Here is a 16,910-nt window from a genome sequence, read left to right as displayed (position 1 = left end):
ATATACGTTAAAGGAACAGTACCTCAGTAAATGTCTTTTTGATGCTTCCAAGGCTGTGATCAACTGCTGCTGCATCATTAAAAAGTGTATCCCACATTAGCTTCATCTTTTCCACCAACTGCTGTTCTTCTTCTGTTGTCTAAAGCAAAATAATATTTCAGTTTTTAAAAGTGTGTCTGAGGCTCCAGATTGTGTCTAAATCTGCTAGCGTGCAGCCCAGCATGATATCTGGGGAGTCACTCACAAGACATTCTGTTTGGTTCTTCTATGAGAACTGCTAACAGCAACCGGCCCTCTTAGAATCATAGAAGAGACCATGAGGGTCATCTAGTGCAACCCCCTGCAATGCAGGAAGATTCACCCAATGTGAAAACCCACAACCCTGAGATTAAGAGTCTCATGCTCTACCAACTCACTTATCCTCAAGGTCTCTATCTGCAACAGCCCTCTACATTCCCAACAAGCCAATCCATGTTGGTATTATAGAACACACAAACCAATTCTGCCATCCTACTTTCAAGAGTTCCCTGCATTTTGATTCCTTTTGCCATGCTAGATTTCTCAGATCCACTGCACTGCAAAGTCACTTAAACAACACAGTTGGATGCCAGAGAAACAAAAACCCTTTATAACACTTTACTTAGCAAAAACAGTGTCTAATATGAGGAGAAATGAACAGAGAGATTTTGTCTTTCTTAGTTCGAGCCTTAGTTCAGGTCTTGAACACTAATAGAATGAATCTTTAAGTTACTAACTGAATGATCTTTGCTGTTGCACTTCTAACATGCAGAACCAGCTTTGTTTATTGAGGTGGCTCTAGCACTTTCCCATCAACATTCTTGTTGTACCTTAGCCTGGAATAGCTGAGTTGGGAAAGAATCACATGACCTAGAACCAAGTCAAGCAAATCCTAATTGAAGTAGCTCATGAGTTAAAGTTGTAAACTAAACTACTAGATGTTACAAATTTGAAGGCTGCAAATATGAGCAGAACGTAAGTGAGGAGGACAGAAAGGGGTTGTTTAACCCTTCTCTCCCTGGCTATGTCTTCACACTCCCAGGTCATTGCACATGCAAGTAGAAAAGCAGGCTATTACACATGCCTGTCCTGTAGGGTCTAGTGCAGGGGTCTGCAACCTGCGGCTCCGGAGCCGCAGGTGGCTCTTTTACACCTTTGCCGCGGCTCCGGGGCGGATACTAGCGAGGGGAGGAGGCGCATTGTGCGCCCCGACACTCCCCACTGTGGCGGGCGCTGTACTGGCTGTGACGTCGTATGGGGTCGGTGCGCGCATTAGTCACGCACCGTCCCGACGTCACCTTCCCGCCCGCTGTCAGATCGGAGGGCAGCGGCGCGCATGCTTTAAATGTCGCAATGGTTTTGCGGCTCCCAGTTTTTTCCTTCCTTTGGAAACAGGTCCAAGTGGCTCTTTTTGTCTTAAAGGTTGCAGACCCCTGGTCTAGTGTGACCCTGCAATTCATCATCTTGCCCATTTTGTTCATGTGCACCAATACTAAGTCAGACTATTTGTCCATCCCATAATAATTTACTGTCATATAAGTCAGAGCAGATTCCCTAAGAACAGGCGTCCTCAAACACGGCCTACAACTCCCATGATGCCTAGCTAGCAGGACCAGTGGTCAGGGATGATGGGAATTGTAGTTTCAAAACATCTAGAGGGCTGAGTTTGAGGAAGCCTGTCTAAGAATGATCCCAGATTTGCCAAACTCTGAGGTCCAGAGCTGGTCCTTCAACAATTCCCTGATTGTCTGTGACTCACTAGGTCTGGGGACATGAGACTTTCAAAAAAGTCCCATCCTCCCAGTCCAACAAATGGAAATTATAGAGCAAGGTTATCTTGAGATTCTGCAGCACTTATCACAAATACTGCAGCATTTCACTTACAGGAATATTATACATTGCAAGGGTACGGTATCGCTCACGAATATCCAAGTATTTAAGTTCCACTTCTAGAGACATATCTTTGATCTCGGCAATTGTGCCCAAGACGAATTTGAGATCTTCCAGGGTACTGGGAGTTGTCTTAAGGTTATGCGATAATCTCTGGGGAGAATGGTTCATTAAAAAAGAAAGAAAGAAACATTTAGCTGAAAATACTTTCAATAATTCATCAGTATCATTAACTAAGCGATCATTTGTTCATGAGAAATACAATTATAGATATTCAGGATCTTGCAGCAAACTATATTATGCAAAAATATGAAAATGAAGTATCTTGGGGCTGCAAAAATAAAGTGTATTGTGGTTACAATATTTGTTTGTTATATAAGTGGCAGGCAGTGGATTGCAACAATTTATGCAGCACGATGGTTGAGAAATCAAGCCAGCTTCAATCAGGGCTACACCAATCCCAGTGGAATGACCTCTGCAAAGGGTGAAACAGGGGGATTGCAACCTTGCTCCTGTTTCTTGATCTTGTCAGCATTCGATACCATGGCATCCTGCTGGACCAGCTCCAGGGAATGGGAATTTGGGGCACTATTTTTGGGTGGTTCTGGTCCTACATTTGGGACTAAGTCCAGACAGTAGCATTGGCAGCTACATTATCTTATTCCCAGTGCTATTTAGTATCTATCTGAAGCCACTGGAAGCAGTCATCAGGAGATTCAGGGTGAGGTACCATCAGTATGCTGATAACACATAGCTTTATTTCTTCATAACATCTGAATCAGGAGAGGCCATACAGTCCCTGGGGCAGTGTTTAGATGCAGTAGTAAGGTGGTGAGCCACTTTCCCACATGTCCTCCAGCCTCCTGCTGGCCCCAGAGCTTCAATTCTAGTTGTGGATATTTTTGGATACAGTATTTTTGGTATGGATTGAAGAGAGAGCACGTGTTGTCTTTCCTCTTCTATGGCCTTGGTTTCGCTATTTTTCCCTTATGTTATTTTACTGAAAAAAGGCAGTGGGGAATGTGGTGCACAGTCAGAAAAAGTGTGAACACCTTTGGAGTATCTGAGAGATGGTACAAAGATGACAGAGACTAATAAAATATGGGAACTTTTGAAGAATGAACATAAAAATGTTTTAGGGAGACGGAAAGGGTTAACAAGAGAAGGAACTGCTTGCCTGTGGAGCCATGGTACAATTTAAAGCAAACTTTCAGAAGAACAAACTATCCCCTTCAACTACTCCCCCTTCCCCAAATGAAAGAAGAGTGGACTTAACACGCCAACAAATTATAGAAAATTACCGAAGCTTCGCTACATCCTTCTGTATCCATTCCCCCATCCACCCGACCATATTCTGCAGACTTAACTGGGCAGTAGCACTGATAAGGGCATTTTACAGCCTTTGGCCTTTCAGATGTGGCTCCCACCATCCCTGAGCACTGGCCATGGTGGTCGTGGCTGATGGGAAGTGGGCGTCCAAGAATCTCTGGATGACCACTGCTTAACTACCCCTGATAAAAATGATTCATTGCCAGTCAAATAGTTTCTTACTTCAATATTTTCTTGGAGTTCGTAAAGTGCCTCTTTGGCTGATTCGTTGAGCAGTTTCCCGAGTGAAGCCATCCAGCCTTTAGCAGTTTCTTGCACTGTAGAAGCCAAAGGCTCGAGCTGAAGGCGAATGCACTGCTCGTCTTTAACCATGGGCTGCTGCATCACTTCTTGGGCTACCTTCAGGTAGAACTGCAACTTGTCATCAAAGACGACACAGGCTGGCTTTTTGGCAGCAAACTTTTCCATAACAATGGCCTTGTCTAACTTCCATAGAGGGCGGTACCTCTTCCACCGGTTCAGGTATTTTGTGAGGGAGCCCAGAAGCTTGTGCATGTTCTGAGAAATGAGGATGGCCTGCTCAATGATTAAAGGGTTCTGGGAGATATCACTAAAGAAACTAAAGATGATGGGTTCGTCGTCACCAGTTTGCTGTGGTGGACAATCAATGCAGGTGCCATGCATCCAGCGAACAAAATGCTGCATTAAAGACAAAAGACCTTATTGGGTATCAGGTTTTGCATCAGCAAGGGGAGGGGGTGCTATCATGGAGATCAGTTGCATTTGCATCAGTGATGCCAGCATAGCAATATGAGAAGACAGAGGTCTTTGCTAGACTCCCATAACTCAAGGCCCTTCCTGCTCTCTCAATACATCACATTCTGTTTTCCTTACATTTCAGGGTTTGCATAGTCACTCCTGAATTTCTACTCCTTCCTTTCCACTCTCTTGCCAACACCTCTCTTATCAAGCTACTGTCCTGTGCTCCTCTTCCCCCTCCCTCATGCTCCTTTTTCTTTGTCACCGTTATGAGATCATATAACTTTGTTGATCCTCCTGGTCCCTCCTCGGGATTTCTCCTCCTTCCAAGTCACTGCTGATTGTTATCTGCTCACTTAATAGCGGTTCCGCTTGACTCCATTTCTATCAATCCCTTGATGATGTCCTGGTTCAATGGAGCCAGCCTTAATGCAGTATTTCAAAGCATTGATTTCAACACTTATGAGTGATCCTTCCCTCGCCAGTTCATACCCAAACTTATTCTTGGCCTAATGAATGGAAGTGTAGCCAAGAAGATTATTTTCTGCTAAAGGGGCAGGTTGCACAAGTAACAGACTGAGGATCCCACTACTAAAACACTTATATTTTTAACTAGGAGGCTGGATTATACATCATACAAAAATCAGGCTACATCATTTCACTGACTTCTTCTGATCTGTAAATCTGTATCTTGTTGAAATATACCTAACTGAACCATGCATATTTAATTTTAATGCCCCTAAATCATTGTAGGTAGCATGGTATTCTACTGTCTTGTTACATAAATCAAGGAAAAAGAAATTCACCTAGATCTCATTGCAAATTGACACAGAATACTCACTTTAGTAACTTCCACACAATCTCGAATGCATTGTACACACATTTTTTCAATTTCAAGAGCATGTGGCTGGAGGATGATTTCAGGAGCTGATAAAATTGTTTCTGCTTGAAAGAGAGGGGTATTCCTTATCACAGCGGCATTGAAAGACTGCAAATTTCTGCAAAGAGAAACAGAACATTGGCACTTATCATTGATTTCCTTCCAGGAAATGTGCATGATAAGTCCAGTAAAGAGCGGGTTAATATCCCCCACCACCTAAGCCAAGAAGCATCTTGTGACACAGCTTTGTAGACTATGCTCAGCTCAAAAGCCAACACAGTTCCAACAGGAGCTTGCGTCAGCCCCAGAGTATGATGTGTGTAGAAGAACAAAAGGCATGTGAAGGGCAAAGCCCCTTCCAAGCAGTCCTGATAAAAATGAGCATGAAGAACATCCAAATGCCAAACTGCAGGAGTGTCCCTGAGGACTCCTTGGAAAGAACATGCATAAGAACTGCACAATATTCCTTTCCCAATTGGCATGCAGTAAAGAGCAGAACTTGACTCAGCTTACCAAAGGAGATGTTGAGGGAAACTAGGAAAGATAAAACAGGGAAATAGCAGGAGGTTTGACCTAGGAAAAGGAACTGGGGCAGGGACTCAGGAGTTGAGCCTAGTCAGCAAAGCTATGTCATATGAACAGGCTTTGCCTAAGTGGTGGGTGATGCTAACCTACTCTTTAATAATAATAATAATAATTTTTATTTATACCCCGCCCTCCCCAGCCAAGGCCGGGCTCAGAGTGGCTTACAAGCAATAATAAAAACAAGTTGAATGATTACAACTTAAAAACAAAATTAAAATACAACATTAAAATATTGAAACATTAAAATATTAAAATGTAGCCTCCTCGCAGGAGAAGGAAAAGAAAAAAGAAAGAGAGGGAGGGAATCAAATTGGCTCCAAGCCAAAGGCCAGGCGGAACAACTCTGTCTTACAGGCCCTGCGGAAAGAAATCAGATCCTGCAGCGCCCTGGTCTCATGAGGCAGAGCGTTCCACCAGGATGGAGCCAGAGTTGAAAAGGCCCTGGCTCTGGTTGAAGCTAATCTAACTTCCTTAGGGCCCGGGACCAACAGGGTGTTGCTATTTATGGACCTTGAGGCTCTCCGTGGGGCATACCAGGAGAGGCGGTCCTGTAGGAACGATGGTCCTAGGCTGTGAAGGGCTTTAAAGGTCAAAACAGCACCTTAAATCTGATCCTGTACTCCACCGGGAGCCAGTGCAGCTTGAAAAGCACTGGGTGAATATGCTCCCATGGCAGAGACCCCGTGAGGAGCCTCGCTGCAGCATTCTGCACCCGCTGGAGTTTCTGGGTCAGCTTCAAGGGCAGCCGCGCGTAGAGCGAATTACAGTAGTCAAGCCTGGACATGACCGTCGCATGGATCACTGTGGCCAGGTTGGGGTGGGAAAGGTAAGGGACCAACTGCTTGATGCGGCGAAGGTGGAAAAATGTCGCCTTGGCTGTTGCTGTAACTTGTGCCTCCATGGAAAGGGAGGCATCAAGGATTACACCCAAACTCTTAACGGAAGGCAATGGCACTAATTGGGCCCCCGCAAGAGAAGGGAGTTGGTCCCTCATCCCCATGCCATCCTGACCAAGCCATAGGACCTCTGTCTTCGAAGGATTTAGTTTCAATCGGCTCCCACGAAACCATCCAGCCACAGCTTCCAAGCATCTGGTCAGTGTGTTTGGGGCTGAGTCGGTGTGGCCATCCATCAGCAGATAGAGCTGAGTGTCATCAGCATATTGGTGACAGCCCAGCCCAAAGCTCTGGATAATCTGGGCAAGGGGGCGCATAAAGATGTTAAAAAGCATTGGGGAGAGGATTGCGTCCTGCGGCATTCCACACACCAAGGAGTGGCACGACGACATTTCCCTCCCTAGTGCCACCCTCTGTCCCCGACCAGAGATAAAAGAGCACAGCCAGGTACGGGCTATGCCCTGTATCCCCACATCTGCAAGGCGGTGGTCCAGAAGATCATGATCGACCATGTCAAAGGCTGCTGACAAATCTAAAAGGATCAGCAGTCTTGACCCGCCTCGATCCAGTTGTCTACGGAGATCATCTGTTAGGGCAACCAGAGCCGTCTCGGTCCCAAAACCAGGATGAAAACCGGACTGAAATGGATCTAAAGCCGATGTTTCCTCCAGAAACCTACCAAGCTGTTCAGCAACCACTCTCTCAATTACCTTACACGGATATGGAAGATTTGAAACTGGGCGGTAATTGGATAGGTCTAAGGGATCTAATGAAGTTTTCTTTAAGAGTGGTCACACTACTGCTTCCTTCAGTTCCCCTGGGAATGTCCCCGTGTCAAGGGACAAATTGATAATTTCAACCAGGGGGGTCTGCGCAACATCTGGACACTCCCTAATCAGCCAAGATGGGCACGGATCAAGGAGGCAGGTGGTGGGCCTACCAACTTGGAGGAATCTATGCACATCAGCAGGGAGTATCTGATCGAAATGTTCCAACACTGGACCTGAAGTCAGTCGAGTGTCTGGGTGTCTCCTGCACACCAACCCGGGAAAGATGAATGAAAGTTGCACTCAGAGAGCAAACAACTAGACAGAAGAATAAGAAATATGTTCAGACTTACTTGAGAATCAGGGTCGTCAAGCTCTGGTAAACTTTCTTTTCCCAAAAGGCATAATAATGAACCAGTCTTGAGGCCCTGCCAGTGTTTGTGTTCACAATAAGCCCCTCCATTTTTGTTAGCAGGGGGCCAATGGAAATGTACTTGTGTACCATATGTTCAACATCCCTGGATCTTTCATGCTTAATGTATTCAAAGTATTCTTTCGCCCCTGCAAAATTAAGATTTGTCAGTCGCTAACAAATGTACAAGATGATATGCTGGGATTCTCCTTGAAAAATTCACTCCACATGAAGAGTTCTTTGGAATTCATACAAGTTACAGCTTCAGTACCAGGGCTAACTCTTTAGACTTTCTTAGGTGCCCATTTACACAATGTGTGGGTAAAATAATATCTAGAGGAGCCATTGGAATACCAGCTTTCATTTTCAAGGTTTCTTCATAACTTATCCTCAAGCACATGGCTAATCAAACAATCTTAAGCAATGTTTATGAGGACAGTAACTTCACATAACTAAAAAAACACACACGTAACAGTGTTTAAACCTGGGCTGTTCAATGTAGGAGGAAGAAAGGGGTGCACAATCTGATTTTCAAAAACAAATAGCATTAACACCAGTACTGCTTGTGCATGCAAACACTACAAGGAGTCTGTGCCTCTCAGTTCTTTCCTAGGGGGCCTTTACCTAGTGCAGAGAGAATGGCAACACGCTCAATAAAAAGCAATGACAAGGAAGGTCTGGGATATCCCAAAATCAATGAAGAAATGGAAACAGCAGCATATTATATACACACCTATACACGCATACAAATAGCAAACTCAAGTGCAGAGATATGGTGGGTATGTAGCCGAAATGGGACTACAGAGAAACAAGAGGGAGATATTAGCAAACGAAGAGGGACTCCAAAGTTCGCAGAAGTAGAAAAAAACCCACACCTAAGGGCAACTCCCTCTGAAACAGTCCAATGAAGACTGAACATGTTCAGTGACCACAGTATCAGTTGGTGAGGGGTGGGAGAAAGAAAGAAAAGGGTAGGAGTAGTAGAAAGGAATGTCTTGAAGGAAAACACAACTAGTTGGAACACTGAACCATTGCATGCTTTCATAATTTTTATGTGCACTGCTTAGATATTTCAGAAATAAGTAATATATAAATAAATCTTAAATATTGTTTTTAAAAAGTATGGAACAATTTCCTGAATAGCCCCTAGAGAAGCAGGAAACACTGTTTGCTTCATGTTCATGTGAACATGGCCTTCAAGGACTGCTTCAAGCCATTTTCTTCACAAAGAAAAGGTGTGTACATGGAAGCATACAGAGTGCACTGCAGACTTTTGTTTTTACTTCAAATCCATTATAAAGCAGCAGAAACAAATCACATCAAATCACATTTCACGCCTTATTACGTAAATACTGTTCCTACAGGGAGACTGAATTGATCTACCTGGAACCTAGACTTTCTGCACCACACCAATGACTCTACAAGGCCTAGAATCAGCAAAAACAGACAAGCTTACCAGGAAGATAATCTTCAAATTTGGAAGCTGGACTTTTGAACAAATTGGTGGATTCTATTAACAAAAGCTTATTAGACATGTCTTCAGCATTCTTGTGAATTTGATGGACAAGTGACTCGAACTTCCCAATGGACTGGGTACATCGCACAATGTAGTCACCAATACCTTTGAAACAAAGGGAGTCCAGATCATTATTGTGTCTTTAGTCTACACCCACTATGCAGGTATGTATGTATTATTTATTAGTTTATATCCTGCTTATATGCTAACATGGCTTCTAAGCTGTTTACAACTATAAAATCAATACATAATTAAAATACATGATACCATATCCATTGGGCATTAAAACATCCTCAGTTAAATTATGTGATACAACAGTTAAAAGACAGTTTGAACAATAGAATCAGAAGTTCAGTCCAGGGGAATGCTTGCCTAAGCAAGTGTGTCTTCAGGAGCCTTATGTATGCACTGCATTTAAAATATGTCTCTCATGGCTTTCCATTAGCAAGTCCTCAAGGATGTCAACAAAAAACAGCAGAAAAATCCAAAATATTGTATCAGTGATAGCAATCCAATACATTTGACTGAAACTAACACAAGCAAGGATTGAAAAACACGCACATAATATCCCAAATTCTGGAATGAACAAAACTATTCTGAGACCTACACTAAGACAGAGCTTTCCAAAATTTTAATGTTTGTGACACACTTTTTAGACATGCTTCATTTCGCAGTGCAGTAATTCAGTTTTACTAGCAAACTGGAGGGTAACTAACTCCTTTCCAGCCCCGGGAGGAGTACGGGGAGCTTTTGCACAACACACCTACACACTGCAGCTGACACACTAACAAGCTGCGACACACAGTTTGGAAAGCTCTGCTCTAAGATATAGCCAAGTTGGCACCAGTATAAATAGTTCTTCAGAGGGGCAGCTACAAATGACAAGAAAGGAGATTCCAACTAAACATATGGGAAAACTTTCTGACAGTAAGAGCTGTTCAGCGGTGGAGCAGACTCCCATGAGAGATGGTGGACTCTCCTTCCTTGGAGGTTTTTAAGCAGAGGTTGGATGGCCATCTGTCATGGATGCTTTAGCTGAGATTCCTACATTGCAGGGAGTTGCACTAGATGACCCTTGGGTCCCTTCCAACTCTACCATTCTATGATTCTATGGACTTCTACTCCCATCATCCCTGACCACTGGCCAAGATGGCTGGGACTGAGGGGAGCTGGGAGTCCAGCAGCATCAGGCAGGCCACTATACCCATTCTTTTTTAAGAAGAACTAAAAATGTGTTATTGTTTCTTTAATTACTATACAACAAGGTACAGCTTATACCCATGAACCTTACTTGGATACCTATTTGGACATACAGACAGCCTTTATTCATTTATATGTTTAACTCAGGATTGATGGAATGTTTTTATTGTTAATGGCAGCTGATTGTACTTCTTTTTTCCGCTGTTATATTTAAAAAAGAAAAGAAAAAAGAATAATTACTATATATCTCAGATAAAACCCAAGTGTTAGGTTGTTCTCTTTATAGGATGGAATGAAAAAAGGCAAAAGACGTCAAGTTCTAGCAAATTTTAACTGATCATTATTGCCTTAAAGTTGTTTTACAAGGGAAAATATATTACCTAATGAGTTCCAGTTGAGCCTCTTGTAACCAGATCTGAAAACTCGCCAAAGTTCTTGTATCTGTTCATCCAGAAGCTGGGTCTCTGCTTCATTCAGTGTTCCTATTAATGCGTGATAGCGATCCAACATCTGTTTTATACCATCAGTATATCTAAAGAAAGAGGCACAAGGAAACTGTTAAGAACTGCTTCATTCAGGCATCACCTCATCTTAAGATACTTGACAATGACACATTTGAGTGGTTACAGGTGTGCCAATTTCACATCAGTTTGTCTCCAAAAGACAGATTTCTACACGCTTTGAGAAATCAGCTCGCATCAAAGTGTCTAAAAATGGGTAACATCTGAAAGAACAGTCTTAAAGCCATCAAAATAAGCCTAATGTCAGCTCTCAGTAACACTGCTGTAGATATTGCCTTTTGGATATAGGGCAGTAGAAGTCTGCCTCGGGAACCCTGAACACCTAACGCAATGGTCCAGTCTGAAAAAGCATCCCATGGGTCATGCAAAGAATGAGAAACTCTGTTGCTGAGACCAGAAAGACAGGAACAAAGGAAGCAGGAGAGCTCAAAGGTGCAACAGAAACAATGCATTCAGGTCCAAAGCATTTTTGAATCATAAGCCTCTTCTTCAGGGACAAATTTAATTCATATCCTATCACATAGCATGAAAGTTTGATTAAGTTGCTCCTACCAAGGATCATACAATCCAAATTATACTGGATCTTAAAATATTGTTTTTAGTGAACTTTTAAAGTTTTTTCTTTTTTCCCATGCTGCTACTCCTTGATCCGTGCCCGTCTTGGCTGATTAGGGAGTGTCCAGATGTTGCGCGGACCCCCCTGGTTGAAATTATCAATTTGTCCCTTGACACGGGGACATTCCCAGGGGAACTGAAGGAAGCAGTAGTATGTCCACTCCTAAAGAAAACTTCATTAGATCCCTTAGACCTATCCAATTACCGCCCAGTTTCAAATCTTCCATATCTGGGTAAGGTAATTGAGAGAGCAGTTGCTGAACAGCTTGGTAGGTTTCTGGAGGAAACATTGGCTTTAGATCCATTTCAGTCCGGTTTCCGTCCTGGTTTTGGGACCGAGATGGCTCTGGTTGCCCTAACAGATGATATCCGTAGACAACTGGATCGAGGCGGGTCAAGACTGCTGATCCTTTTAGATTTGTCAGCAGCCTTTGACATGGTCGATCATGATCTTCTGGACCACCGCCTCACAGATGTGGGGATACAGGGCATAGCCCGTAACTGGTTGTGCTCTTTTATCTCTGGTCGGGGACAGAGGGTGGCACTAGGGAGGGAAATGTCGTCGTGCCACTCCTTGGTGTGTGGAGTGCCGCAGGGCGCAATCCTCTCCCCGATGCTTTTTAACATCTTTATGCGCCCCCTTGCCCAGATTATCCAGAGCTTTGGGCTGGGCTGTCACCAATATGCTGATGACACTCAGCTCTATCTGCTGATGGATGGCCACACCGACTCGGCCCCGAACACACTGACCAGATGCTTGGAAGCTGTGGCTGGATGGTTTCGTGGGAGCCGATTGAAACTAAATCCTTCGAAGACAGAGGTCCTATGGCTGGGTCGGAATGGCATGGGGATGAGGGACCAACTCCCTTCTCTTGCGGGGGCCCAATTAGTGCCATTGCCTTCCGTTAAGAGTTTGGGTGTAATCCTTGATGCCTCCCTTTCCATGGAGGCGCAAGTTACAGCAACAGCCAAGGCGACATTTTTCCACCTTCGCCGCATCAAGCAGTTGGTCCCTTACCTTTCCCACCCCAACCTGGCCACAGTGATCCATGCGACGGTCATGTCCAGGCTTGACTACTGTAATTCGCTCTACCCGGGGTTGCCCTTGAAGCTGTCCCAGAAACTCCAGCGGGTGCAGAATGCTGCAGCGAGGCTCCTCATGGGCTCTCTGCCATGGGAGCATATTCACCCACTGCTTTTCAAGCTGCACTGGCTCCCGGTGGAGTACAGGATCAGATTTAAGGTGCTGTTTTGACCTTTAAAGCCCTTCATGGCCTAGGACCCTCGTACCTACGGGACCACCTCTCCCGGTATGCCCCACGGAGAGCCTCAAGGTCCATAAATAGCAACACCCTTGTGGTCCTGGGCCCTAAGGAAGTTAGATTGCCTTCAACCAGAGCCAGGGCGTTTTCAGCACTGGCTCTGGCCTGGTGGAACGCTCTGCCTCATGAGACCAGGGCCCTGCAGGATCTGATTTCTTTCCGTAGGGCCTGTAAGACAGAGTTGTTCCGCCTGGCCTTTGGCTTGGAGCCAATTTGATTCCCTCCCTCTTTCTTTTTTCTTTTCCTTCTCCTTCTGCGATGAGGCTACATTTTAATATTTTAATGTTTCAATATTTTAATGTTGTATTTTTAATTTTGTTTTTAAGTTGTAATAATTTAACTTGTTTTTATTATTGCTTGTAAGCCGCTCTGAGCCCGGCCTTGGCTGGGGAGGGTGGGGTATTAAAAATTATTATTATTATTATTATTATTATTATTATTATTATTATTATTATTACTACTACTACTACTACTACTACTTTCCCTCCTTCCTCAAGAAAAGAAACTACAGTTCCATTGCTTCTCTGTATGCCCCTTGCTCGCATGTTCCAAGCAGAGAAGGCAGAGGAGCTCAGCCAGCAATACCCGTGTACCAGGTTCCAAGCCAGAGCTCTGTCTTTAAATTCTAAGTAGCTCTTAGCAAAGGTACTTAACAGGTCTGTGTTGCTATTTAAGTACTCAGATCAACAACATTCATCTTCCTTGGGAGTGTGCAGTGTGAGCTGTCCCAGGTCCTGAACACCCTGACCTAGTCTTAGCTTCCTAGAACCTAAATACCAGTAAAACACTGCTTGACTTTCTCTTTTCCCAACTGGATTCAACACTCTGTGGGCTCACAGCTTCATCACACCAGGGCCCTCCCAAAATGGCACACAAAGGTCCAAAGAACTGATTGTACCCTTCCCCATCTCCTTCAGAGTGAAATAACAGCCCGTGTGTGGCAAAAAAAATGCTACAAAATGTCATGGGAAAGGAACACTAGATTTACCATGAAGACTTATTCTGATCAATGAAGTGTGTTCTGGTGTTAGCTGCTCCTTCCACTTCTTCAAGTAGGCAGGTCCATGCAAATTAATAATATATCCCTTTAATGGGAGGACAATCCCCATCCCAAGATCTGGGACAAATGTAATCAAAAAGAGAATTCTTCAAATTGTTCACCAAACTACCAAGAAGGCCTGCCTTGTGAAACACCCTCTCATCAAATGTCCAAGAGATAAACTACTATATGGCTTCCAGAAGAAATCTGAAGGCAGTCCTGTATCAGGAAGTTTTTAATGTTTGATGTTTCATTATGTTTTTTATACTCTGTTGGAATCTCCCCAGAGTAGCTGGAGCAACCCATTCATACATGCATCATCATCATCATCATCATCATCATCATCATCATCATTATTCCATGTGCAGTGTATGCTACCTGACCAGGTTCTACTCAGGCCTTCATTTTCATAAGTGGCCTTGGAAGCTACCTTGCCCCTTGAAAATTCTCAGTGACTCTTAAGGACATTACATTGTGTGCCGTACTTAGCCATCTTTTCCCTTCTGGTGACAGTTGGGAGCAGCTATTATTACTTCTTCAACAGGGCAACATATTTTGCTGCCTGAGTTGAAGGATATGATGGTGCCCACCTTATCCCTTCTATATCCCAGAGGTCTCTTTCCTTCCAGTTGGAAAGATACCAGAAGTCTGCTCCACAGTAATTTGGGGCAGGGCTTTCAGTGGGGCTGCCCCTATTCTGTAGGTTAGCGTTCCTGCCAAGTCACAATCTGCAGTTTCTAGAAACAGTTGAATACTTTTTTTGTTCCATGGGCTTTCTCAGCTGGATGGAAAATGTCATGGGTGTCAACTTTGTTTTGTTTTTAAATTTGCCTTCTGGTTTTTTCTCATGCCATTTTTAAACTTTTTTTAAAAAAATTATAGTTTGTACATTGCCTTGGAACTTAATTGGAAGGTGATTAATAAATAAGAACAATAACCAATAATGCATACACACGTCCCTCTCAGAACCAGCTGCCCAAGGCAGACGCCCACTCTGCCTAGTACTAGGGCCAGTCCTGCCCTTTGAACAACAGTTGAAAGCATGAAAGAGGTGAATCTCTGCCTTTCCTGTCAAGACCAACCTGCTACTGAGCTGAGCAAGCAGCAAGCCAGAAACACAAAGATGGAGGAAATCTCCTCTCTAAGCCTGTGAGCACTGAGCAGGCAGGACCAGAACTGAAAGGGCTTTCCACCAATTGAAGCAACAAAGTCTACCGATTTGCTTGACTCTACCAGAGGAAACAGGAGGAATGATTTGCAACAGAATGCTCTCCACCAATGAAGGAGAACCAACAGCTTCACCCTTGCCATGTACTCTGACAAGTGCAGATTCACATGATATCCTTACCTAAGCAATTTGTCCTCCTGAAGGGCCACATTCCTGGCTATTTCAGGCACTGGAAATCCAAGTTGTTCCATATATTTTGTTTCATTGATTATCTCTCGAAGCTTGGGAGAAAAGTTAACTGTGAAACGAGTAGTTTTCTCTCCAGTGTCTATCTCTTCAGAACGTGGACTCTACATCCCAGAAGATCAACCACCACGGAAAGGAGGACAATGTGTCAAAACATAAACCAAAAGGAGAAAGAAATGTTGCCAAATAGAAACAGAAATTTATTAAACTTAAAATTATTATGCAAGATCCTTATATTTCCAAGGATATGCAAAGGGCTGGAACAAGAAAAATGTATAGCCACCTGCTCACGGGTCTCTGGATTAGCCTGAATAATAGCTCCAGAAGGATGAACTTTAGCAAGGAGAGTTTTTTTCAATAGAATTGGGAGCTTTTCTTCTGTGTTCTCTCTCCACTGGTCATATTTCAGATCTTCATATTCTTTCATTCTCTTTGCCACTTCAAGATATTTTTGTTTCACCTAAAATACCCCAGGTCAGACAAGAGCTTTTACTTTCTGCAGTTCATCTTTTCATTTTTATTCATTTAACATTCTTCTATCTTGCTCTACACCCCAAAGCAAATCCCAGAGCAGCTTACAGAACAATATTGAAAAATGAAAACAAAAATGTTATTCAGCAACTTCCCATTCCAAAACAATGTACTTTGAACTTCCCAGTTCACTGAAATGCTAGGTTTCTGATATATACCTGTCAGGGAACTGACATCGGAGCTAGAGGCGAAGAGAAGGCTCTCAGATGATGCTGGAGAAGGGCCCAGCAGGGAGAGAGGCAGCTCAGTAGAGGGGGAAGCAAATCAGCGCAACACCAGGGATAAAGGGGGGCAGATGGGGGAATCGGCAAGAGGGCTCCAGGACTCTTCACTGGACACCAGCGGGGAGAGCACAGGTCCTCCGCTACCCACGCCCTCCCTGCGCAGAAGACTTCCGCGCAGTGAGAGTAGGAGGAGACTGGGCGTCAAACAATTTTTATGTTGGAAGAGGTTTAAGAAACGCCCACTGACGGATTCTGCTAGCGACTGAGGCAGCCATGGAGAGAAGGGCTGTCCAGTCAGAAAGGTTTAACAAGGCAATTTAGCCTGGAGAGGCGGCAGCTTACGCACGAGCAACCCCATACGCATTACAATACCAATATGTATTATTATTCACTAGTAACAAAACTCCAGCCCACCTCCTTTCCACGCTCACTAGCCAGCAGCTCCTCTACTTCTTGGAATCGAACAATGGTGTGCTTTATACGGTAGAAAAGAGTTCGTGCCCAGTAAATTGCTCCTGCCACTGGAGGGTGGTTTTTGCATAAAGGTGGGTTGGAAAGGTTACTGACGAATATGTTGTTAACTATCTCAACCTGTGAATTAAAAAAAAAGATATTTATCATCTTACTAGGCAAAATTCTTTTTTTCATCATTAGCAACATCTAAAGATGCTACATGTCAGATTTCAGTAGGGTCAGGCTTCAGGCAGCCAAGATCCAGGAAGTGAGGGAGTCACCTCATAATCCAAATGGGGTCAGAAGTAGCTGCATGTCCAAAACAGGTTGGGACAAGTCCCAGAACATCAAACAAAGATCAGGAGGGCCAAAGTCAGGTGAGTAGACAAAGCTAGGCAGGGAGCAAGATCCAAGCTAGCAGTTAGGGAAAGGGAACCAGAACCTAGAACCTAGAGGCTAGTTGCTCAGACTGAAGTGCAAGCACTGAGGCTTCGGACAGCCTGGTGGACAGGGACTAGCTAGAACTGCAGTTTGGAGGG

The 16,910-nt window shown here is 44.0% G+C and overlaps 1 protein-coding gene across 5 annotated transcripts in view; it reads right to left on the bottom strand.

Moving 5' to 3' along the window:
* DNAH10 (dynein axonemal heavy chain 10) overlaps positions 1-16,910 on the bottom strand; it is a 107,674-nt gene that overhangs the window by 71,514 nt on the left and 19,250 nt on the right. For 4 of the 5 annotated variants that reach the window (XR_003704238.2, XM_028711210.2, XM_028711206.2 and 1 more), the window contains exons 13-22: positions 16,333-16,509; positions 15,447-15,623; positions 15,098-15,267; positions 10,633-10,784; positions 8,993-9,157; positions 7,478-7,685; positions 4,838-4,994; positions 3,460-3,936; positions 1,903-2,061; positions 23-139 (exon numbers count right to left, since the gene is read on the bottom strand). Coding sequence is in view for 4 of the 5 variants with exons in the window: in XM_028711210.2 (XP_028567043.2) it covers positions 23-139; positions 1,903-2,061; positions 3,460-3,936; positions 4,838-4,994; positions 7,478-7,685; positions 8,993-9,157; positions 10,633-10,784; positions 15,098-15,267; positions 15,447-15,623; positions 16,333-16,509 (1,959 nt within the window). In the remaining variant the exon portion in view is untranslated. The remainder of the gene's footprint in view (positions 1-22; positions 140-1,902; positions 2,062-3,459; positions 3,937-4,837; positions 4,995-7,477; positions 7,686-8,992; positions 9,158-10,632; positions 10,785-15,097; positions 15,268-15,446; positions 15,624-16,332; positions 16,510-16,910) is intronic. The other variant, XM_028711208.2, reaches the window with a different exon arrangement.

The sequence above is a fragment of the Podarcis muralis genome, chromosome 16 (assembly GCF_964188315.1).
Source record: "Podarcis muralis chromosome 16, rPodMur119.hap1.1, whole genome shotgun sequence".
Taxonomy (NCBI): domain Eukaryota; kingdom Metazoa; phylum Chordata; class Lepidosauria; order Squamata; family Lacertidae; genus Podarcis; species Podarcis muralis.
The sequence above is the reverse complement of the archived record's forward strand: the minus strand, read 5'-3'. Positions and strand labels throughout refer to the sequence as shown.